Genomic DNA, 26,660 nt, shown 5'->3' with positions numbered 1-26,660 from the left:
TACGTTGTAAAAAGGTGATCCTAATTTATAAAAACGGTGTACATTTTCCAATGGTGTTAGACATCATTTCTAAAGAGTTAGTTGAAATGGTGAGACCAGTCATAGCCCCAGGGAAATGAAAACAATGATGAGCATAATGGTCGGAAAATGCTGAGCTCACATAAAGTTCTGTACTCCATATCAAATCAAATCAAATGTTATTTGTCATATGAACCGAATACAACAGTGAAATGCTTACTTTACAAGCCCTTAACCAACAATGCAGTTCTAAGAAAATACCTAAAAAAAAAGTAAGAGATAAGACATAACAAATAATTAAAGAGCAGCAGTAAATAGCAATAGCTGGGCTATAAACAAGGGGTCAAGGTAATTGAGGTACTATGTACATGTAGGTAGAATTATTAAAGTGACTATGCATATATAATAACAGAGAGTAGCAGCAACGTAGAAGGGGCGGGGGGGGGGGGGGGGGGGGCAATGCAAATAGTCTGGGTATCCATTTGATTAGATATTCAGGAGTCTTATGGCTTGTGGGTAGAAGCTGTTTAGAAGCCTCTTGGACCTAGACTTTGGCGCTCCGGTACCGCTTGACGTGTGGTAGCAGAAAGAACAGTCTATGACTAGGGTGGCTGAAGTCTTTGACAATATAAGAAGATGCTGAAGACACATGGAACATTTTATTTGCCAAAGAGAATATGAGAGGAAAAATGTGTAGATCTGCCGAATGACTCCAGCTTTGACGTTAGCATGGAAATGGAGTGTCACTTTGGTCCAGAGGGCCTGTTCAAATTGCTACCCTGTTAGGATTAAGTCATTATTTTGTGAAAAAATGTCAATACCGTGTGGTTCTGTTGGTGGACCATGGCACTTTCAACACCAGGTTTGTGTCTTCAATTCCTATGGGGGACCAGTATAAATAAGAATGTAATCACTACTGTAATTTTCCCTGGATAAGGGTGTCTACTAACATATTAAAGAGAAATGGCTTTTAGATAAGCACAATTAGTGCATTCACATACTTATTAAAACTGAAAAGTAGTTGAGTGATGATGTTACGCAAGCCGCAATTTACATTAACACTAATTTTGAAACTTTGTTGTCATGAGTGAGATGCCCTTGTGAGTTACAGAGGCCTAGTTGGAACAGGCACATTAAAGCTTTTTTTAAAAATGATGTGTTGCAGCCTTTGTGTGTCTCTCTGGAATACTAAACTAGCCTTCACTTGACATTTTTAGCTGAGTGCAGTTGCCGTACTCTGGAACACAGTGCAATGGTGTTGAACAAAGAAAAGCTTGAACGTTGCAAGCTTTCTAGGTCAAAGAGCAGTGCGTGTCTGCATGACACTCAGGACCTGGGGAAACTAGTGCTGGCAGATGTACACATGAAGAATAGCAAAAGCTAGTCCTAGACATTCCGTCCTGTTGATGTGTTTCATGTGAATGGAGCAGGTAAAGGATTTTCAAGGATCTCATAAAGGGCATGTGAGAAAATGGTAAGCCAGAACAGAAAACGGGAGATCTTTCACTATGATTTAATAAAAGCTGCGTTTAGGATTCATGTAATTCTCCCAGACGCAGGGACTCAACTAAGAATGGCAGAATCAAAGGAGGCATAACTGAAGCCTTCTGAGATAACATGACCTGTGTCTCCCCAAAAAGTCTTCAACTCAAATGAAGCTGTTACACTTGTGCATCCCACAGTTGAACAAAAATGGCTCCAACATCCGTTTCAGGCTCCACCTCTATTGCAGAACAACCTTTTACAGACGAACAGACGAGGATAATGGCTTAATTTCATAACACAACCTCCGAAAGGAAATAACGTGTATTCAAAAAGACATTGTCTTCGTAAACTGTCACAAACGTCACAAACGTTAACCAAGTCAAACGTATGACTTATAGGACCTCGAAGGGTTCACCTGCTGTTCACATTTAGCCAATTCAATAGCAAAGGACCTTGTCTATTGTGATTAGTAACTGTTAGTTTCCTGTGTGTTTACATCCATATATCGCAACGCCTTTCCTACTAATTGACTGTCTTTCTGCGTTCCTCTACCACACATTGAGAGACATAGCTGAAAAACGTATGATTTGGAGATCTTTACTACATTTGCCCTCCTTCTACAGTTTGCTGCATTATGTTTCGTATTTCAAAACCACCCCACACTTCCATATGAGTTTTAACATGGACCAACGGTGCAGGAAATGGTGTCATAAACCAAATCTGCAGAGGTGACAGACGGACTAAATAGAACAACTGGCTCCAACTGGCGTCACTTAAAACATCCCCCAACAATGAGAAAAGTCTGTATGCCGGTATTCAACTCCGTGTTTGACAAATGAGGTCGAAAATCAATGACAACGTTTGGCTACTCTTTTGATACAGTACATGGCAGACAAATAATTGTTTTGTCTGAGTGAGGAAGTACTTTGAAATTGTGAAGGGCTCACAGGCTAACATGTTTGTAGTACGCCTCTTTCCTTTACGTGGTTCATTTCCCCTCTAACTGATTGTAGTATTTTTCTAATCTGAACTCCCTTAGCCACCACCAGTTTTAATGCCTTCCTTTGCCTTATTAAGACAGTCCTTATCTCTGCCTCTTTATTAATGTGGGCTAAAATTCACTATATGAAGACAGATAGAGGCAGTGTATCAGCCTGCAAAATACGCATCTAATGACTATGCAGAAGGGGACTTCATATGGCTGCAAGCTCTAGTGGTTTGTTGCACCACATTTACATAGTAGCTTGTGTTATTATTGATAATGTTCTAGTCCCAATAGGAAGCAGCCACTCAAATATTTCCATTGAAGTCTCCGGGGCACAGATCTCTCTCTCTCTCTCTCTCTCTCTCTCTTTCTGTGTAGTCTGTTTCTCCCTCTCTCTTTATCTCTCTCTTTCTGTATATTTCTGTATCTCTCTCTCTCTCTTTTCCTCTACCTCATTCTCTCTCTCTCTCTCTCTCTCTCTCTCTCTCTCTCTCTCTCTCTCTCTCTCTCTACCCCTCGCTCTCTACCGCTCTCTCTCTCTCGCTCTCTAACTCTCTCTCTACCTCATTCTCTCTCTACCGCTCTACCTCATTCTCTCGCTCTACCTCTCTCTACCTCATTCTCTCTCTCTCTTTCTCTCTCTCTCTCTCTCTCTCTCTCTCTCGCTCTCTCTCTCTCTCTCTCTCTCGTGCAACTTTTTATGTGTAGCACAACACAAATGGCTGCTTGCAAACGACATATGCCCAAAAAATACATAAAACGTCATTCTTGTGGTATCTAGCAGTTGTGACATTTTATTTAACGCTGTTAAATATATTCTGAATGCTTTATGAGAGAGTTCATGCAAAGTGTGCGTCTATGAAATATGGGCAGGCCAATAACATTTCCTGACAGTGCAGCAGAAAGACAGATGGACTGCTGGACTGAAGATGTAGAAATGAGTCTCTTCGGAGGACTGCATTATTATATGTCACACCGTAGCAACTGCCTATGTAAGACACACTACAGACCCTACAGTCCCTTGTGACTAGACAGGCAGGCTTTGAGCCAAACGATACGGCGAGTATCAGTGCATCAAAACTGCCTGGAGAGACTTTGCAGCTGTGTCCGTTATTAAATAAGGAGTTGAATGCCCGTCGGGCAGGCAGATTGAACTGTTCAATAGAAATATAGTGAGAAATAATGACCATCCTTACATTCAATTCCAGGCATGATTTTGCTGGTTTGTACAAAAGAAGAAAATCAATTTTGATATGCAAAAGTAGAGGCTTGGGGAGGTCTAATGGTCTAAGCAGCTCCCGCTGGAGCACATGTACAAAGTACAGCTGCCAGCATGGCTTCAAATCCGAGGGGTCACTTAAAAATGTCCTTGTTTTTGAAAGAAAAGCAATTTTTTTTGTCCAAAAGTTGAGGACTTGTGAGGCATCTGTTTCTCAAAATCAGACACTCTAACGTACTTGTCCTCTTGCTCAGTTGTGCACCGGGGCCTCCCACTGCTCTTTCTATTCTGGTTAGAGCCAATTTGCGCTGTTCTGTGAAGGGAGTAAGTAGTACACAGCGTTGTAAGAGATCTTCAGTTTCTTGGCAATTTCTCGCATGGAATAGCCTTCATTTCTCAGAACAAGAATAGACTGACGAGTTTCAGAAGAAAGTTCTTTGTTTCTAGACATTTTGAGCCTGTAATCAAACCCACAAATGCTGATGCTCCAGATACTCAGCTAGTCTAAAGAAGGACAGTTTTATTGCTTCTTTAATCAGAACAAACGTTTTCAGCTGTGCTAACAAAATTGCTAAAGAGTTTTCTAATGATCGTTTAGCCTTTTAAAATGATTAACTTGGATTAGCTAACACAACGTGCCATTGGAACACAGGAGTGTTGGTTGCTGATAATAGGCCTCTGTACGCTTATGTAGATATTCCATTAAAAATCTGCCGTTTCCAGCTATAATAGTCATGTACAACATTAACCATGTCTACACTGTATTTCTGATTAATTTGATGTTATTTTAATGGGCAGAAAATGTGTTTTTCTTTCAAAAACAAGGACATTTCCAAGTGACCCCAAACTTTTGAACAGTAGTGTATATATATAAACAAATCATTTAAAAAATATATAAATAAGGAGCTGATGCTTGAAATCAGTTGTTGTCGTGATTTAAAAAAAATAATCTACAGTTGTCATTTCATCAGCCCAAGTTAATAGAGGTTGTTGAAGGTAGTGCCTAGCTTTAATGGCAGCCCCATGGCACAATGGCCGGATGCTGCTAGTGCCCATGCCCAGGGATGTAACTGGAAGACAGGCGGATTGATCGGAACACTGTTCTTCTCATGACAAGGACATTAAAAGCCATGAGGTGTTTCTGACCATGGTTGCGTTCCAAATGGCACCCTATTCCCGATATAGTGCATTACTTAAGGAACATGGCGCCATTAGGGGTGCAACCCGTCGCTGTCCTTTGCACCCCCTGGGAGATGGATGAATGTCATATATAAGAAATGGTTTCTTTCTCTCTTTTTTCTTTATTTTCTATTGGCCGATTGTGATTGATTTGACAATCTGTTGGATCATGTGCTTGTTCTGACATTTTAATATGTGATTGCTCTATAGTGCGCTTGCAGTGCTGCATACATAACAGTCCTGACAGCATTATGTCACCTATATAAAGAATGGCACGTATTATCTCAACTACCTCCTTGGTAATATGGCTGTAAGTATTTGGGCTTCTTGATGTACTGTCATCTGTATAGTATTTGATGTGATGACTGCCAAGCACAGTTACTTCAACTGTGGAGGAGCACATTTCTGTCACTGGAAGGAAAACATTGGATATTCATCATACTTACCAGTGGTGTATAGTACTTAAGTAAAAACTCTACTTTTTACTCCGTACATTTTACCTGACACCCAAAAGTACTTGTTACATTTTGAATGCTTAGCAGGACAGGAAAATGGTCCAATTCACGCACTTGTCAAGACAACACACGGTCATCCCTTCTGCCTCAGATCTGGCGGACTCACTAAACACAAATGCATCTTTTGTAAATAATGTCTGAGTGTTGGAGTGTGCCGCTTGGTTATCCATAACTTCTAAAAACAAGAAAATAGTGCTGTCTTAATATAAGGAATTTTAAATTATTTATACTTTTACTTTACTTTTGATACTTAAGTATATTTTAGCAATTACATTTACTTTTGATACTTAAGTATATTTAGAACCAAATACTTTTAGACTTTAACTCAAGTAGAATTTTACTGAGTGACTTTTACTTTTACTTGAGTAACTTTCTATTAAGGCATCTATACTTTTACTCAAGTATGACAATTGGGTACTTTTCCACCACTGATACTTACTATACTATTTAAAGACTCCATTCTACATTTTCTAATAGTATATGCCAGTCATTGTATTTGTAGGCAAATGCAGCACTCCAGAAAGTTTATTTTAAAAAAGGACTAAAAGACGTCTCCTCATTTCACCTATTTATTTTCCTCCGGAAATTCTAACGCGTTTCGGCTGTTACTGTATGCCTTCATCAGAGCATAAAAAAAGTGCCAAAGCCATTGTTTTTTATATTCAGGTGCCTAGGTGATAATTACAATTGCCCACACCTGTGGGAGGGCGGTACATAATGGTCATTTTAAAAAAGCATTTGAAAGTATTCAGACCACTTGACTTTTTCAACGTTTGTTACGTTACAGCCTTATTCTAAAATTGATTAAGTACAACATTTTCCTCTTCAATCTTCACACAATACCTCGTAACGAAGAAGTGAAAACAGGTTTTTAGAAATGTTTTGAAATGTATAAAAAAAATAAAACAGAAATACCTTACTTACATATTGATCATCCTTGAGACGTTTCTACAATTTGATTGGAGTCGACCTGTGGTAAATTCAGTTGATTGGACATGTCAATATACAACCCCACAGTTGTCACAGCAAAAACCAAGCCATGAGGTCGAAGGAATTGTCTGTATAGCTCCGAGACAGGATTGTGTCGAGGAACAGATCTGGGGAAAGGTACCAAAACATTTCTGGGGCATTGAAGGTCCCCAAGAACACAGTGGCCTCCATCATTCTAAAATGGAAGAAGTTTGGAAGCACCAAGACTCTTTCTAGAGCTGGCCGCCCGGCAAAACTGAGCAATCGGGGGAGAAGGGCCTTGGTCAGGGAGGTGACCAAGAACCCGATGGTCACTCTAATCAGAGCTCCAGAGTTCCTCTGTGGAGATGGGTGAACCTTCCGGAAGGACATCTATCTCTGCAGCACTCCATCAATCAGGCCTTTATGGTAGAGTGGCCAGACGGAAGTCACTCCTCAGTAAAAGGCACATGACAGCCTGCTAGGAGTTCACCAAAAGGCACCTAAATGACTCTCAGACGATGAGAAACAAGATTCTCTGGTCTGATGAAACCAAGATTGAACTCTTTGGCCTGAATGCCAAGTGTCACGTCTGGAAGAAACCTGGCACCGCCTGGAAGATACCTGGCACCATCCCTTCTGTGAAGCATGGTGGTAAAGGCATCATGCTGTGGGAACATTTTTCAGTGGCAGGGACTGGGAGACTAGTCAGGATTAAGGGAAAGATGAGCGGAGCAAAGTACAGAGAGATCCTTGACGAAAACCTCTTCCAGAGTGCGCAGGACCTCAGACTTAGGCAAAGGTTCAACTACCAACAGGACAACGGCACACAGCCAAGACAATGCAGGAGTGGCTTTGGAACAAGTCTCTGAATGTCCTTGAGTGGCACAGCCAGAGCCCAGACTTGAACCCAATCGAACTTCTCTGGAGAGACCTGAAAATAGCTATGCAGCGGCGCACCCCATCTAACCTGACAGAGCTTGAGGTGCTTCAACAAAGTACTGAATAAAAAGTCTGAATAGTTATGTAAATGTGATATATATATATTTTTTTATAAATTTGCTAAAGTTTCCTAAAACCTGTTATTGCTTTGTCATTATGGGTTATTGTGTGTAGATTAATGAGGGGGGGAAAAAAACGTTTTAATCCATTTTAGATCTTTGGTGCATTTAGTTACTTCCTATTGCAAAGTAAAGCCTACAAAAATAGATGCTTGGGGGAATAAAAAATAGACATCTGGATAGAAAGATTATAATTGAATTTAGGAATATATATATATACAGTACATAAGCATTCAAAATACAGCACAGCCATATAATCTACATGTAGGAACCTCTGTAATCCTATGGGACGGTAAAAAGCCTTTTACAGTAGGAGTGGCATATTAGAAAGCAATTGAAATCTTCAGAAAAAGGCTTTACTCGGTTCTTTAGAGAATACTTCCAGTTGCCTTACGTGTGTGTGTGTGTGTGTGTGTGTGTGTGTGTGTGTGTGTGTGTGTGTGTGTGTGTGTGTACATGTGTTTGTTAACATGCATAAGTATGTGTGTGTGTTTTTTTGTTTTAGACGTGTGGAAAAAGTACAGCCGACTGGAGCATGGTTCTCTAAAGGGGTTTTAGTCTGCACTTTTCAACTTTGTTGAAACACTCATCTTGTCCCTTTTAATCATATACTTTGGTAATACCAGGCATCGTTTGGTAAATATGCACTCTTATTTTCACATGAAATATGAAAGCTGACCTTGTGATCCACCTGTAATTGTTGGCATTGTCTCTCAATTGAGGTGTGAATAGATCATTGGTCATGTTAAACTTGTTTCACACCTTTACTTGACAACTTAACTAGCTGAGTGTTGATAAACAACTTGCAGGCATCTCTATCATTGTCTGACTTAATACTATTTGGGACTCCTTTATTAACATATATTTAAAGATGCAATAGGTCCATTTTTTCAAAATATTTGAATGTGTGTGATATCCATAGTTGGATAAATGAAAGGTCATGATTTATTTGCTTCATTTTGGATAGCCTATACATCTCAATAAAAAAAAAATAGAGAGATTTTTCCCCACCAATAAGTCAGATTTGTCCGGCAGACTACATAAACTAAAGCTAACTGTGATATTTTAGGAGAAAAAGGCAGTTATGCTTTTTTTCAAAGGTTTAAGAACTAGCCCCGCCTTAATGATACACAGTCTGAATTTCTGCTCCCAATAGTTGGAGCGACTGTTCCACTGTCAGTCTTGAAGGTTACCTCGTGCGTAGTGGGTAAACGGTGCGGAGAGGAGACGGATATTTCGCTGCTCTCACACATAGGCTACACGCCATCATAGAGGCTGAATTAAGATAGCCTGAATCTTAAGTAAAATATTTAAGTAAAAAAACAAATCTTGAGTAGGATATGATAAAACCCATGTTTTTGTGAAGAGCGTTCATCAGACCATATGGTAGTGCCTTTGGTGGCACAACTTCTCCTTTGCTTCTGAACAACCAGAGTCGGTGAACAATTTGAGAACAGTGAGCAAAATGTTCAAGCCAAACAGAGGACATCAAAAGCGGTGAATTTGGATATCGTTGGATTTAAAAGACGGATCCCTATAAGAGCAGTGATTCAATCAAACTTATGGCGTGAAGGTAAGAGCATATCTTGCTCTGACACCTAAACACAGGTATAATTCTCATTAAATTGACACGGTGTCCACATTGAAGAGTAGACATAGGCTACCCGATGCCTGCACTATGAAGGAAAGTGTAGACTAGATCCAGTTGCTTAAAGTGATATTTCAAGATCATAATATAGTTATTCGTTTTTTTGCATGTAGTGAATGATTCTCCCACTTAAGTTTTCAATTAGTAACAATTTGCGCACGCCTGAATTTCATAAATTGATGAGGTATGGAGTCATTTATTATGTTAGACCATATGCTGTATGGCAGTGATCATTTCATGATCAACTAAATTATGTGCTCCAGGCTACATTTCACGCGTGCGTTTGCGTGCCTGCGTGCGTTGTTATGTGTGTGCTTTTGCGAGTGTGCCTGCGTGCATAAATATGTATGAGTCTGCTTACTTAAGTTTGTGGCGTGTGTGTGCATACGAGCGTGCCTGCGAGCGTGCGCGCGTGTGTGTTTGTTTGTTTGAATGCTCTCTGCATCAATTTTCTGTAGATTTAGGGATAATTTCTGTGTAATATGTCACAGGTATAATACAACATGACAAGGTTGCCTGTTGGTCTTCTTCAAAGGCCCCGACGAAAGGGCAAAGCAAACGGATGATTGTACACGCACTCACCACTAGTAAGCCATTTAAAGACTTATTGAATGTTTATGGTCAGCCCTGCTCCATAGATGGTGTGTGTGTTTGTGATCCTATGAAGGAACTGCCTGTGCTTCTCATGCAGCTTCTTGTTCCTATCAACAGCCTCTGAGAATAGCAGCACCATCTTTAGTGTTTCTTAAAAGTGTTGCCTTAGCATATAATCTATTAGTATATACATTATACAGTAGGATATATCTAAATCGATGAGAGTTATACATGTATGGTGTTGTGTTTTGACTATACTCTATACTATACCACTTTTGTATTTGTGTTTATTATCTACTAGCCAAGGCAGCAGCTACTCTTTCTGGGGTCCATATAATGTACAATACATTTCACAACAGATTTCACAACACCGTTAAGTGTGTGCCCTCAGACCGCTACTCTACTACCACATATCTACAACACAAAATCCATGTGTACATGTGTGTAAGTGCGTATGTTATCGTGTGTGTATGCATGTGGCTGTGCCTGTGTGTGTCTCTTCACAGTCCCCACTGTTCCATAAGGTGTATTTTGTATCAGTTGTCCCTCACAAGTAAATGATTAGATGAGCAATGAAAAATAAGGTGTGATATAGTGTGTGATATAGTCATACCAGTCATACCCATGACCAAAGATGACAATGATAATGATGATAATAATTGTTATTTTCATGGTTGTTCATTTAATAATCAACTTTTTTTTTTGTTGCGCAAAATGCCGACAGGCTTTTGATACATATTTAAAACAATTACACAATTACTGAGAAATACCAATTAGCCTGAATGGTGCCAAAAATTCAAATGACTCAATACTCTCCAACTGCAGAGGAACATCCTTAGATGCAAAATGCAGAGAGACGGTGAATAAATGTACACACGGTGTGCTCTAATTACTTCAGCCACAGAAAATAACAACCATTATTGCTACTGGATTGCAGGGATTTTTGGTCTTAACAAGCTACGTTATGGTTCTTTTATGATTATTTCTGTTTGTGCTGTCCATTGCCTCCCTTACTGGCAGGTCGGAAGCTTATAGCTCCATACCATCTCAATACGATCCTCTCAGCTCTCTGGTTACTCTGAACTGTATCTCACTCTTGTGCTGCTGATGGCAATCCGAGCTGCTGAAATTACCCGGGGGGGGGGGGGCTGAGTTTGGGACACCCTGCGTATAGATGGCCTACCCTAGTTGTTTCTGAACGAGAATGATTCTAAGAAGTAGAACAATCTGCCATTGTTTACATGCTTGAGTCATGGTTGGTTTGTTTGGAGGTAGACTGTAGGCTTCAGCAGATGTCGCACTGACAGATAGCTAGCTGTCTCCAATTATTTACGAAGAGCTCCATTGAATAGTTGAGACATCAACACACTTGTACTGTAGTCTGCCAATACACCATGGCTTATGTTATGCATACCTTCAGTTTCGATAACAACAACCTTAAAATAATAGTACATTACAAGGCATAGTTTTCCGGTGTGGTAGTCATTATGTCACATTGAAAGCTCATTTACATTGGGGTTTTCACATGTCAATCATTTCATTGTTTTGGAATGGGAATTTGTAACCAACAACTAGAATGATATGGTATAGCTAGAATGATATTCCCACTTCGAGTCCCTTTTTCTGAGTGTGTCAACTGCCAGACTTTTCTTGTGAGCAATAATCACTGAAAGGAAAGGAGATGGAGGAGGCAATTAAGTCCAACAACCTATAAAAGGTATGGTCCACTTATGATGGAGCAGATTACAGTCTTCTGGTGTATCTGGTCATTAAGGGGCTGTCGATGTCAACATAATGGAGGGGTGTAAAGTGTCCGACCAGGAATGAGCATGTTATGTATTTCACGGCATGTGTGATATGTTCGGGCAAAGGAGACAAGGGGAGAAGAGGGAGGATGCGAGGAGTATGCAATTGAGATCTTCCCATGATAACCTTCCCTACTGTGCAAATGCCTGTATAAATCTTCAGTTGGCCCTTAGTCCCTTTGAACTCTTACCCTAAGCTGATCAAAACGTCATACATCTGGCGTCACACTTGATTTTAAATGTATCCTGACAAACCTTATTTAAACAAATGGTCCACGGTGAAATCCTCGCCTTATCGTAAGCAAGCAGTCTAGGTTATTTTGGGTGCTTAGAAGCAGAGATCCTTTCTCCCCCTCTATCTCTCTCTCATCCACTGCAGGATTATAAAGAGACAATGCTCCCCTGGGAGACGTTTTACTCCTTTAGTCAGAGTCAGGCTAAATTGTCAAAGCTCTCTCCACACACATATGCACACGCGTGCGCACAACCATGCTCACAGGCATACACACACATTCATGTGGATGTCCTCTAAGGTTACTTCTGCATGGCAAGATGAAGTATCACAGGTACAGTAGTGGTACGTGGGTAAAATCACCAGGGAAGCCAAGCCAGGAAAAAACTCCATATTTAATTCCATTGTTGTTTGCTCTATAACCTGTTAGTTCATATGCCGTGACACCATTACATACACAGTTGAAGTCGGGAAGTTTACATACACTTAGGTTGGAGTCATTAAAACTCTGTTTTTCAACCACTCCACACATTTCTTGTTAACAAACTATATGGGAAGTCGGTTAGGGCATCTACTTTGTGCATGACACAAGTATTTTTTCCAACAATTGTTTACAGACAGATTATGTCACTTATAATTCAGTGTATCACAATTCCAGTGGGTCAGAAGTTTACCTACACTAAGTTGACTGTGCCTTTATTAAACAGCTTGGAAAATTACAGAAAATAATGTCATGGCTTCTGATAGGCTAATTGACATAATTTGAGTCAATTGGAGGTGTACCTGTGGATGTATTTCAAGGCCTACCTTCAAACTCAGTGCCTCTTTGCTTGACATCCTGGGAAAGTAAAAATAGCCAAGACCTCAGAAAAGAATTGTAGACCTCCACAGGTCTGGTTCATCCTTGGGAGCAATTTCCAAACACCTGAAGGTACCAGGTTCATCTGTAAAAACAATAGTGCGTGAGTATAAACATCATACCGCTCAGGAAGGAGACGCGTTCTGTCTCCTAGAGATGAACGTATTGGTGCGAAAAAAGTGCAAATCAATCCCAGAACAACATCAAAGAACCTTGTAAAGATGCTGGAGGAAACAGGTACAAAAGTGTCTATATCCACAGTAAAACGAGTCCTATATCGATATAACCTGAAAGGCCGCTCAGCAAGGAAGAATCCACGGCTCCAAAACCGCCATAAAAAAAGCCAGACTACGGTTTGCAACTGCACATAGGGAAGATCTTTCACGCCCTGGCCATAGAGGTTTTTATTCTCTATTTTGGTTAGGCCAGGGTGTGACTAGGGTGGGCATTCTAGTTTCTCTATTTCTTATTTTTTTTGCCGAGTGTGGTTCCCAATCAGAGGCAGCTGTTTATCGTTGTCTCTGATTGGGGATCACATATAAGTTGTCATTCTGCTTTTGGTGTTTGTGGGATCTTGTTTTTTGTTAGCTCTGTGAAGCCTGCAGAACGCGGCGTTCGTTATTCTTTTGTTGTTTTGTTTGGTGTTCTGAGTAAATAAAGAATTATGAACACTTACCACGCTGCACCTTGGTCTCTTTCTGACGACAAACGTTACAAGATCGTACTTTTTGGAGAAATGTCCTCTGGTTGGATGAAACAAAAATAGAACTGTTTGGCCATAATGACCATCATTATGTTTGGAGGAAAAAGGGGGAGGCTTGCAAGCTGAAGAACACCATCCCAACCGGGAAGCACCTGGGGTGGCAGTATCATGTTGTGGGGGTGCTTTGCTACAGGAGGGACTGGTGCACTTCACAAAATAGATGGCATCATGAGGGTGGAAAATTATGTGGATGTATTGAAGCAACATCTCAAGACATCAGTCAGGAAGTTAAAGCTTGTTTGCAAATGGGTCTTCCAAATGGACAATGACCCCAAGCATACTTCCAAAGTTGTGGCAAAATGGCTTAATGACAAAAAAGTAAAGGTATTAGAGTGGCCATCACAGAGCCCTGACCTCAATCCTATAGAAAATATGTGGGCAGAACTGAAAAAGTGTGTGCGAGCAAGGAGGCCGACAAACCTGACTACATCAGCTCTGTCAGGAGGAAGGGGCCAAAATTCACCCAACTTATTGTGGGAAGCTTGTGGAAGGCTACCCGAAACGTTTGACCCAGGTGAAACAATTTAAAGGCAATCCTACAAAATACTAATTGAGTGTATGTAAACTTCTGACCCACTGGGAATGTGATGAAAGAAATAAAAGCTGAAATAAATCATTCTCTCTGCTATTATTCTGACATTTGACATTCTTAAAATAAAGTGGCGATCCTAATTGACCTAGGACAGGGAATTTTTACTCGGATGAAATGTCAGGAATTGTGGAAAAACTGAGTTTAAATGTATTTGGTTGTATGGTTGTCACGTTCTGACCATCGTTCGTGTGTGTTTTCCTTGTTTTAGTGTTGGTCAGGACGTGAACTGGGTGGGCATTCTATGTTGGATGTCTTGTTTGTCTATTTCTATGTCCGGCCTGATATGGTTCTCAATCAGAGGCAGGTGTTAGTCATTGTCTCTGATTGGGAACCATATTTAGGTAGCCTGGGTTTCACTGTGTGTTTGTGGGTGATTGTCCTTAGTGTTAGTTTGCACCAGTTTAGGCTGTTTCGGTTTTCATTACGTTTATTATTTTGCACTGTTTGTATTTGGATTCATGTTGCTATAGTCACAATAAACATGGATCGCAATCTACACGCCGCATTTTGGTCCGACTCTCCTTCTCATAAAGAAAACCGTTACAGAATCACCCACCACCAACGGACCAAGCGGCGTGTCAACAGGCAGCAGCAGCAGCAAAAAGAGGAGTTACGTTGTAAGGATTTCTGGACATGGGAGGAAATCCTCGACGGGAGAGGACCCTGGGCTAAACCAGGGGAGTATAGCCGCACCAAGGTGCAGCCGAAGAAGGAACAGAGGCAGCAGGAGCAGCAGCAGCCGCAGTGGGAGAGAGCGTCATGGGAGGACGAATTAGACGGTAAAGGACCTTGGGCTCAGCCAGGAGAATATCGCCGTCCCAAGGAAGAACGGGAGGCGGCGAAAGCGGAGAGGCGCTGGTACGAGGAGGCAGCGCGGCGTCGTGGATGGAAGCCCGGGAGTCAGCCCCAAAAATTTCTTGGGGGGGGGCTAACAGGGAGTATGGCTACGCCAGGTAGGAGACCTGAGCCAACTTCCTGTGGTTACCGGGGGGCTAGAGAGACCGGGCAGGCACCGTGTTATGCTGTGGAGCGCACGGTGTCCCCAGTGCGGGTGCACAGCCCGGTGCGGTACATTCCAGCTCCGCGTATCGGCCGGGCTAGAGTGGGCATCGAGCCAAGTGCCATGAAGCCGGCTCTACGCATCTGGTCTCCAGTGCGTCTCCTTGGGCCGGCTTACATGGCACCAGCCTTGCGCACGGTGTCCCCGGTTCGCCTGCATAGCCCAGTGCGGGCTATTCCACCTCGCCGCACTGGCAGGGCGACCGGGACCATTCAACCGGGTAAGGTTGGGCAGGCTCGGTGCTCAAGAGCTCCAGTGCGCCTGCACGGCCCGGTCTATCCGTCACCACCTCCACACCCCAGCCCTCCGGTGGCAGCTCCCCGTACCAGGCTGTCTCTCCGGCCCATCCGTCCAGAGCCTTCCTTCTCTCCAGCGCTGCCGGAGCCTCCCGCCTGTCCGGCGCCTCTGCCGGAGCCTCCCGCCTGTCCGGCGCCTCTGCCGGAGCCTCCCGCCTGTCCGGCGCCTCTGCCGGAGCCTCCCGCCTGTCCGGCGCCTCTGCCGGAGCCTCCCGCCTGTCCGGCGCCTCTGCCGGAGCCTCCCGCCTGTCCGGCGCCTCTGCCGGAGCTTCCCGTCTGCCCGGCGCCTCTGCCGGAGCTTCCCGTCTGCCCGGCGCCATCGGAGCTTCCCGTCTGCCCAACGCCGCCAGTGCCGCCCGTCTGCCCAGCGCCGCCAGTGCCGCCCGTCTGCCCAGCGCTGCCAGTGCCGCCCGTCTGCCCAGCGCCGCCAGTGCCGCCCGTCTGCCCAGCGCCGCCAGTGCCGCCCGTCTGCCCAGCGCCGCCAGCGCCGCCCGTCTGCCCAGCGCCGCCAGCGCCGCCCGTCTGCCCAGCGCCGCCAGCGCCGCCCGTCTGCCCAGCGCCGCCAGCGCCGCCCGTCTGCCAGGAGCCGCCAGTGCCGCCCGTCTGCCAGGGGCCGCCAGTGCCGCCAGTCAGCCAGGGGCCTCCAGTGCCGCCAGTCAGCCAGGGGCCGCCAGTGCCGCCAGTCAGCCCAGCGCCAGCACCGCCAGTCAACCAGGGGCCGCCAGTCTGCAAGGAGCTACCAGTCTGCAAGGAGCCGCCAGAGCTGCCAGTTAGCATGGAGCAGCCAGGGTCGCCAGTCAGCATGGAGCAGCCAGGGCCGCCAGTCAGCATGGAGCAGCCAGGGCCGCCAGTCAGCATGGAGCAGCCAGTGCTGCCAGTCAGCATGGAGCAGCCAGATCTGCCAGTCGACCAGACTCTTCCAGATCTGCCAGTCGACCAGACTCTTCCAGATCTGCCAGTCGACCAGACTCTTCCAGATCTGCCAGTCGACCAGACTCTTCCAGATCTGCCAGTCGACCAGACTCTTCCAGATCTGCCAGTCGACCAGACTCTTCCAGATCTGCCAGTCGACCAGACTCTTCCAGATCTGCCAGTCGACCAGACTCTTCCAGATCTGCCAGTCGACCAGACTCTTCCAGATCTGCCAGTCGACCAGACTCTTCCAGATCTGCCAGTCAGCCAGACTCTTCCAGATCTGCCAGTCAGCCAGGATCTGCCAGAACCGCCAGCCAGCCAGGATCTGCCGGATCTAACTACCTGCCTGAGCTTCCTCTCAGTGCTGTGCTACCCATCAGTCCCGAGCTACTTCTGTCCCGAGCTGTCCCTCTGTCTCGAGCTGACCCTCTGTCCCGAGCTGTCATTAAGAAGGGTCACCTATCTAGGGACGCTAAGGAGGTGGACTAAAACTGTTATGGAGTGGGGTCCACGTCCAGCGCCAGAGCCGCCACCGCGGACAGATGCCCACCCACACCCTCCCCCATAGGTTTAAGTTGTGCGTCCGGAGTCCGCACCTTGGAGGGGGGGTACTGTCACGTTCTGACCATCGTTCGTGTGTGTTTTCCTTGTTTTAGTGTTGGTCAGGACGTGAACTGGGTGGGCATTCTATGTTGGATGTCTTGTTTGTCTATTTCTATGTCCGGCCTGATATGGTTCTCAATCAGAGGCAGGTGTTAGTCATTGTCTCTGATTGGGAACCATATTTAGGTAGCCTGGGTTTCACTGTGTGTTTGTGGGTGATTGTCCTTAGTGTTAGTTTGCACCAGTTTAGGCTGTTTCGGTTTTCATTACGTTTATTATTTTGCACTGTTTGTATTTGGATTCATGTTGCTATAGTCACAATAAACATGGATCGCAATCTACACGCCGCATTTTGGTCCGACTCTCCTTCTCATAAAGAAAACCGTTACAATGGTGTATGTAATGGTGTATGTAAGGTGTATGTAAACTTCTGACTTCAACTGTATATGCCAGTTCACAGGTAAAAGATGTACAAAAAGATACATGTTCGGCTCCACAAGTAACTACCTACAGGTTCCAGACAACGATTGTCCAAATGACTGACTATTGTGCACAGATTGACAACGAGAGGGGGAAGAAAGGAAGAGAGAAGAAAGAAAGGAGAAAAGTGCTTGAGAGACATGAAATCTCTTAACAATTATCTCAGTGTGCGACATGTTCAGTCAAAGGACCATTAACTGTGAATGTGGTACTAGATCTGGGCGGGTCCCCTTAGACATTTAGTCAGAAATACTAGCTTTAGTTTAAGCCTTGGCGCAAACAGATGTTTGGGGACAATGACAGACCTGCGGTGTTTAGGGAACAACATTTTCCCACCGTTGAAGTGCAGAACCTCTCTTTTTGTGATTGTAGTCGAGAAACGTTTCAAGAAGATCTAAATGTTCGACTACACAGTGTGGCTTAGAGTGTGTATAGTTTAAATAGCTTTTGAATTGCAGTTTGGAATTTTCCCCCAAACTGGTACAAAACCTTACTGTATAACCTTCACTGTGGGCTTTGAGACAGTAATGGTCCAATCAAATAGGTTCTTACTAAAGGTTTACATCTGGAAATAGCATGTACCCATTTTTATCATAACGTGGGCATTCATTCATTAAAAGGTTTAGTGTTGTTAAATCAATAATATCTCCGTAATTACTTCTGTGTGTGATTCATAGTCTCTATAGGCTCTCCTTTCATCATTTTGTCCTTGTTCTCTCTCAGATTGAACCGTCCTACACACAGTTTGAGTTTCACGTTTCAAGTTTTAATGTCACATGGACAGGTACGGTGAAATGCCTTGCTTGCAAACTCAAAACCCAACAATGCAATAATCAACAACAATGTAATACTAGAAAAAAAAACACACGAGAAATAAGAAGAAATATAAAGAACACAATAAGTAAGTAAGCATACTATATACAGGGTAGGGCTGACCCCATTTAGTCGACTGGTCGACACATGATTTGCGCCTGTCTCAGTGGTCTAATCCATTGCGGAGGCCATTGGGATGGCACAGTCCATCACTCTAAGACATGATACTGAATTGCACTAATGGTGCAACACTAATAAATCTAATGTTATTTTAGAACAAATGCGCTTTCTCCCATGTTGGAGACGGTCGCTGTCCGCGCTTCTGCAACAGTCTTCAGTGCGCCGTAGAATTGGCACCTATGTTGCTATGTGCATGATATCAAAGTTAACCAGCATATTGGGATTGAGAACAATGTGGCGGAGGCAGCGGCAGCAGAGATGAGGAAACAGCCCTTACCTTAGCCTAATTGTCTAAGACAATTGAGTAGAGAGGAAACCCCAACTTAATTAGATCTATAATCAATAGCCTCACTGTTAAATGTGCCTGGCTTTATAAATCATCCATATATATCTACAGAAATAAGACAGATCTCGCTTCTGTTGCCTGTTTGAGTGTTTGTTTAATAGCCTACTGATTCCGTGAGCACCAAGCCTTGTGCAACGGAAGAATGTCGAATAAAGCAGTTTCACAGATTTGGTTGTTTTTAATCTTCGCTACACTGTAATAAAGGCTTTCCATTTTTTTTCCCCGTTAGAACAGACTGGTATTACTTACAATTGATTTAGTGTTGTTTACACTGTTCCAAACAGTATCATTTTTTTGTAATCTCACAGCACCTGTTTGTCACACATAATATGCCACCTTCTTTTTCTTCATCTCCTTCTTATTGTTATTATTACAATTATTATTATGATCATCATTGTAATAATAAGTAATGTCGTTATCATTATTAGGTTTTTTATAGTAGCCTTGGATAACCACCATCGAGCTTTTGGCCTTAGAGCGCGTCCTGTTTAGTCTTAATAGCGTAACTTCCTTAGGCCTATATTTCAAAATATAGGCTACTGTGTCTATCAATCAACCAATCATTAATTAGTTCATGCAATCACACAGCATATGAGACATTCATGTTTTGAAATGCAATGAAGCATTTTAGTTTTAAAATTATATAACAAAGGGAGCTTTGTATAATTTGCCTGAACAAGAAATAAACCGCAGTTTGCGAATGCATGCAACTGTTTTTAGTCTGCTGTAATAAAGGCTTTATATTTGTCATTAAAACAGACTCTCTGGTACACTTATTTATTTAGTGTTGTTTACACTGTTCCAAATGGTCAGAAAAATAATCATATTGTAATCTAACAGGAACTGTTTGGCAGACATAATGCTCACGCAGTGCTTGCTCCTATACCCTTCTTTATCTGGATCTCCAGTAGTTTCCATGACTAAGTCAAATATCTTCCACAGATTTGACTTCCCCTTTCCCCCCTGAGCAACCAGTAAACATTCACCCCTTTTTCGAGGTTCTTTGTCACGTCGTCCGCATCCATTTTGCTGTCACGTGTTACTGTGTTCGGAGTTTGTTATAACCAATTTATTGATGTGATTGTGATAGGCTGTAGGTTCGGCCCTATTGGTCACACATGCTTACATGTCTCACGTAAAGAGAGCATGGGTTGGGGAAATAGGGAATTTAATTCCTAAACAAATTAGGGATTTGTAGGCATACTGTGTAAGAAACTAAATGGCTGAATGTACATTGCAGCTTCAGCACAGACAGTGCAATAAACACTTGCTGTGCCATGGTGCCTTTTCACAACAGTAGGGAAGAGAGCGAGACAACGTGCACCAGTCACACAGGCACTCAATGTCATTTTTTTTAACACTGTGTGACCATCGGGCTCTTTCTTGAGTTATTTGTGTGTCTTAATTATTTAATCAAACAGTGTGCTTAAAGCAACAGACAAGATCAGTGTATATGTAGTTGATTTTAGTCAAACACATAGGGTGTGTCTGTATATATACATATGCAAAAAATAATTTTAAACATTTCAACCAATCGATTGAAGTTTTTTTGGGTCGGGGACAGCCCTAATACAGGGTCAGTTCCAATACCATATTTGCTATGTGCAGGGATACTGGAGTGATGTACTGTAAGTAAATATGTATAGGGGTAAGATGACTAGGCAACAGGATATGAGATAAAGAGAGTAGCAACAGCTTGTATGTGAGTTGGTGTGTGTGTGTGTGGAGTCAGTATAGATGTAAGTGCATGTTATGTGTGAGTGAGAAGATGGAGTGTGTGTGTGTGTGTGTGTGTGTGAGTGTGTGAGTGTGAGTGTGCAATAGAGACAGTGCAAAATACTGAAATAAAAGGTCAATGAAGATACAAGGTCAACTCAGATGGTCAGTGTAGCTATTTTGTTTAGATCTGAAAGACCACTAATGACCTTTTAGATATGAGGGACTACGCTGTTCTGTTTTTTTTTTTTTTACATCTTTGGTGTGGAGAGCACCGTGGCATCAAGTATCAAGATTTCTTTTGGCATCAAGATTTTCTTCCAACATTGCAAGACAATTGAGCGAGTTTTGATGTACTTGTTGCAAGATGCAATGAATTTACCATAGAATGCTGGGTATTTATTGAATTTGCATTGGGGAAAGCAGAAACAAACATGGCAAAAGGGAAAGTTTAAAAGTTAACAAAGGGAAAACCGTCTTAGAAAAGCTCAACTTTTAAAGGGAGATGTATTGTGGCAGCATGACTACATACACAAATTAAACTCTTTAATTAAAAAAAATAATAATAATAATATTCACAAAACCATGGCAAACATCTCAAACAGGTTGAAGGCAAAATGGTAAATAAATGTATGTCATTCTCTGTCTGCTAGCTGCTTCAGCTAGGGCTTTACCTACAAGCATGAGCTTCACCTGGGTCTCCTATGCAGACAGCTGAGTAGGAAAGTAGGCAAAGGACCTCACCAGAGACATGGCTTGTTGTTAGGAAAGAGCATCCCCACAACCTAATGAGGCAGTTGGAGGCTTGTTAACGTCCCCCTTCTCTGCTTCCTCCAACAGACAGATGCTCCACAGCTTCCCACATTACTTTATTTGAGTAGCTAGTTGCTAACATCAGTAGAACAACTACCTGGTTTCTAGTACATTCTGATAGCATGTCTGGGCATGCCTAAAGATAGGATTGTTTTTTTTAGAAGGTTATTGGTTCCCAATGCTTACATTGCAGTTTATGGATGGACATATAATCTGAGTCAGTTCAACTGGCGTGAACTTCTTCTTGAACCCATCTGGTGGCTCGTAAATATTTTGTTAGTAGGTTTCTATCAAAAGTGCTGGCCTTTTATTCCTATATTGTCTTCTCACAAATATGGTCAAAATCAAAATGTTGCTGTCAGTGTATAGGAATGTTTACTGGCTTTTACTGGGGCACACGTTGTATCAATCGTGAGTAATGTAAATCATTCATACGAGCATTTTTCTTCCTCAATGTTTGCAGCGTTCACTAGTGTTAGCAACTCGAACAGGTAAACAAACAATTGCCCCAGCTGTAAAATATGTGACCTGCGAATCTCTTCCATAAACATTTTATAGGGTGATGAAGTGATACTTCATGCTCAACATATCAAAGGGAGGTTTGTTGATGTTGTGAAACGGTCATTTGAATCACTCCCTCAAAACATCCCCTTAAACAGTTTTCTCACCCATATCACGACCACCTGTACACAGGAATACCTCTTGGATCCGAATCGATTCGTGAGCCATACGCTTTTGGACCTTGGAAGAGCGTCATTGAAATTGCAGGTCGTATTTTAGTTGGAGCCTGAGAAATGCGGAATTATTATCCCCGTCCTTGTGGATATCGGGGCCCTACTGTTTTAGAAAATGTTACGGTGAATTAATTTTGTATCTGGAACAGCTTCTATTATTTTATCAACACGATCAATTCTCTATTTTACAACATTTTTCGTTTAACATTTTATCTGGGAAAAGTTCCAAACAGAAATAGATTCACATTTAGAGGGCAAGGATGGTAATTATTCTTAGGGGTGTAACTATTGAAGGAAATAATTGCAGTAAGAAGATAAAGGGAAGAGACGCTGTAAGTGCTACTGTATGCAGGCCAGGGAGGGCTTTCTCTTCTCTGCACAGTGGAGGTACAATAACCCTGCTTAGAAAATGGCTAAATGATGACTACCTACCCAAAGCATGTCAGTAGGTAGTCAGACCGAGGCAAAATGGGTACATAATGACTATATAGGACAAGGGCGGACTGGAACCAGAAATCAACCCTGTCATTTCTAACACCCATTTTATTACTTGAGGCCCCCACACAGTTAATTATTTTTTCATTCTGCTGAGAAGAAAAAAAAAGATCAGCCCATATGGCATTTGCCCTAACTGCCCTGCAGCCAATTTGTTTCTGTGAAAAAGACTGCGTTCTGTGTTTGTTTATGCTGTACTGTGAAATTCAAATGTGCATGGGTCAAAGTGTACGGAGGCTTCCCTCTCCACATTACCTACAATACTTGTGTGTCAGTCGGTACTTTGACCGTGACAACAGACGCCAATCAAGGATTCACAGCCTGTAATTGGCTAGTTGCCATCAATGACTTCGACCAAGCATCAAAGAGGCCTACGGCAGATAGAAAACAAATAAAAAAAATAGCAGCTATCATCGAATAAGATCAAACACTTTTACTCCAGATTGACAGAGGTGGTATCTACTGGAGGTTTCTCCCAGTCTCATAAACATGTATTCCATACACACACACAGACACACAGACAGACAGACAGACAGACAGACAGACAGACAGACAGACAGACAGACAGACAGACAGACAGACAGACAGACAGACAGACAGACAGACAGACAGACAGACAGACAGACAGACAGACAGACAGACGACAGACAGACAGACAGACACACACACACAGAGAGACAGACAGACAGACAGACAGACATTCCAATCATCATCTTCCATCTAACCTTCAGTCAGCTGTGCTGCTATGGCAGTATGACGTAGGCTATGCAGGGCGTATTGATGCTTGTGGCTAGATGGGGGTTGTTGAGTGTTCATCCAGGTCTGCACTTCAGGACAGGTCACCTGCTCATGGATGATGGAAGTGAGGGTTATAAGGTCAGCTTATGATTGGATATGGAGTAATTTGATGTCATACAATGCCAGAGAGAAGACACTAATAACCTCTCAGTGAGCTGACAGACAGCGAGATAATAGGCTATTGTGTAATGTGTGTTTCTTATAAAGGTTTTCAGCAATACAGTTCAATAGGATGTATGATATTGTATCTCTGTGGTTTCCAGCCTTTGTTTTTTAATCATTCTGTAAATCCATGGATTGTCAATCGTCATATCTGACTTGGCTTATTCATTTGAGCTCCTAATGGAGCATAAGGCCTCAAAATCTGGTTATACCTTGACGCAATACAAACTCCACTAGTTTCCCCTGTGTGACCTGCAGGAGTATCCCTCCGCCTTCAACTTCTCAGCACACCCCGAGCTCGATATGTCTCCGAAACGTTGTATACGATTGGGCGATAGCTAGCCGTTGCTCCTATCTCGCATCTTGGGATAAAGCGTACGTGACGCACAGCGGGTATAAGGATAAGGCTGGTACAGCCCCAGTGAGCACTGCGAGGACAACCAGTTCCGACACAAGCTTTCAGGACAGCAGTGAGAACAATCTCACATAAATAAAGAATTGGAGCGGGCAAATAAATGAGCTCAGACAGCACAGGGCATCTGCGGGGTAAAGGCACAGGCCTGTGTCCCCGGGGCAATGCTTTCAGATAGGCAGGAGGCAGGAGCACGTGACGAAGGGAGCGAGAGAGGGGAGATAGGAACCCCATGAAGAAAGTTCCTTGTGTACAGTGCACACCGTCTTAGAAACAGACGGCATTCACGCAGACACGAATGCACGCACATGCACACACACTCGCCCCCCCCAAAAAACGCAGACGCGCATAGAGAGATAAAGACAATCATGTAAATGCGCAATCATCAATAATGTATTTTAGCTGACACACACACGCACGCACGCACACACACACAAACACATAGCTCTTGTAATTAAAGCTGAATATGTAAATTCTCTCCCTTTTTCTTTGTCTCCATTTCAGGGCCCGTTCTCGGCCTTCGTCACTCACAGCTAATGGATGTCCTCACACAGTATGCCTACAATGAGAGTTTCTGGGACAATGGGAATGGGAGCTTCAATGACACGGAGAGTGGGCAGAAGCACCCGTACAATTACTATGCCATGCTCCTGACGCTGCTCATCCTCGTCATCGTCTTTGGCAATGTGTTGGTGTGCATGGCCGTGTCCAGGGAGAAGGCCCTCCAGTCCACCACCAATTATCTGATCGTCAGCCTGGCCGTGGCTGACCTGCTGGTGGCCACCTTGGTTATGCCCTGGGTGGTCTATCTAGAGGTAGGTTACCTACACACCCACCCATGCTCTTTCATTGGCAGAAAGGCTTAAAGCTAAAGATACAGTGTCGTTTTTTAAAATGTTTTACCCTACCTGGAGGTAGGCTACCTGTACAGCCAGGCACCTTTGTCATTTCCTGAAAGGCTTAAAGGTGCGGTGTAGTTTACTTTTCCCATGAAGTTGCACAGCAAAATGCGTACATAATCATAGCTGAAGCAAAACAGGTTGTTTGATTACACTTATGCCAATCAGGGTTCCTTTTACCCTTCCTCTTTGATTTGCCCTTGCATTGACCCTCCCACTGAGTCCTCCAAAAGAAAAACCGTTAGGGCCACATTGTTGATCTGAAAAAGGATAGATTCAAAGTTCTTCTTTATTAATGGTCTGGTAATGGAACGACTTTCCCAAGGTGTCTGTCATTGAAGCATTTAGCATTATGCAAAAACTGAAGCCTGATTGTTTTGACGAGAAATTGTGAATGAAAGGACAAAGGCAACAGCTATAAAGTGCTGGAACAATGTGAATGCAATGTGTGTCTGTTTTCATTGTGCATCTTCTCCAAATAACTGGTTAAATATATTAATTTGAACTAGATTAATTCTAAATACATTTAAATATATATTTAAAAAAATGTACGACATGGCTTTAAAGTGCACGAGAAATAATAGCTCTGGCGTAAAAAAAATGGTGCCAATTTACCACGTGACAAAATATTCAAGTTTAAATCCATCAAACAGTTTTTCCCTGTCAACAAGGACATATCTTGTAAGTAATTATGGTTCCATGCAATGTAACTGTGGAATTTAATAGATAAGATGGCATCGGCATTAAATTGTGGGAAATAGCATTGCATATTATAACTGACAGTTTAACGAGTCCCTCAATAAAAAAAGTAATCGCTCTAGCAAATAGGCCGTAACGTTGATACTGTAGACAGGAGGTCAGACAATTAAGTTTGAGCAAAGTGAGGAAATTAATAAATTCACATCATGAAAATGCACCTACGAAGCTATCTAGCGTAGTATCTGGAGCAGCAGTCCTGGCAATGTCAATGTAAAACGTATGTACTCATTCCCCAGCTATACTGTAGCTAGGCTAGACAACATCAGTGAATTATTATGTATTATCTTGTGATGTGACTTTTAAAACTGTCTTGTGTGATCTAGGTGTGTGCTGTGAAGAACCACGTAAGGTTGAATCAATGCCCAGTGACATTTGCGATGTAAAACAGCAGAACGGTAGCCTTGGGCAGCAACACCATCAACCTCAGTCAAGCAAATCAATTGAGAGCAGGACTTAGAACAGGTTTAGGATGTTTTATTTGACCATGGTCTTTGGTCAGTGAAATGAGAGGCCATCCAAGACTGCAGTGAAATAATCATCCTGTGTGTGTATCAATGAGCCTGCCTCCTGATTACCAGGGCTATCAAATGACACTAAAATCTATAAAGTCTGTCATGTGCTTTGGAGAAAAACTGTGACTTGATCTCTTCGTCTAGCATCGAAGAAAACCAGAATGATTCTCCTGCGTTTTATACGGTGTACTTTCATTTTACATTAATTTTTTTTTTTTTGTGTGTCATTTAGCAGATGCTCTTATCCAGAACGACTTACAGGAGCAATTAGGATTCATTGCCTTGCTCAAGGGCACATAGGCAGATTTTTCACCTAGTCGGCTCAGGGATTCAAACCTTCGGGTAGTGGCCCAAAGCTCTAAACCGCTAGGCTTTTTCTGACAAAAGGTTGAGAAATGCCACATACAGTAGGCTAACTCGTTACACAACCTTTCCACAGTGACCCTCAGCTCTCTTCAAACAGGCCTCTCAATTGTATTACAAAGGATACCAAGTTTAAGGTCATGTGTCAATTAGTACACTCTCAACAAGAAGTTAAGGATATAACGAATGAGCTTTGAATGGTTTGTTGTGCACGAATCCCATTCATTTTGTCTTACAGACTAATAGTAGCATAACCAGCCTTTGGAAATGGCACAAATTAAAATATGTGCCTCTTCACACAGTAGGCTGCAGCTTGGCAACATTATAAGGGCTTATTGTTAACATGAGAAGAAGCACTGCCTTCAAGTGAAATGGGTGGATTTGCGTTTGTTTGGATGATT

The 26,660-nt window shown here is 42.8% G+C and overlaps 1 protein-coding gene across 2 annotated transcripts in view; it reads left to right on the top strand.

Annotated features, from left to right (window-relative positions):
• Positions 1–8,105: 8,105 nt before the first annotated feature.
• The window catches only part of drd2a (dopamine receptor D2a), a 33,902-nt gene continuing 15,347 nt past the window's right edge, over positions 8,106–26,660 (top strand). Inside the window, exons 1-2 of one of the 2 annotated variants that reach the window (XM_036964601.1) lie at positions 8,106–8,983; positions 24,231–24,541. In XM_036964601.1, coding sequence (XP_036820496.1) covers positions 24,263–24,541 — 279 coding nt within the window. In that variant the 5' untranslated portion in view covers positions 8,106–8,983; positions 24,231–24,262. 2 annotated transcript variants of the gene reach the window in all.

The sequence above is a fragment of the Oncorhynchus mykiss genome, chromosome 27 (assembly GCF_013265735.2).
Source record: "Oncorhynchus mykiss isolate Arlee chromosome 27, USDA_OmykA_1.1, whole genome shotgun sequence".
Lineage (NCBI taxonomy): Eukaryota > Metazoa > Chordata > Actinopteri > Salmoniformes > Salmonidae > Oncorhynchus > Oncorhynchus mykiss.
This window is presented reverse-complemented; position numbering and strand designations above follow the sequence as displayed.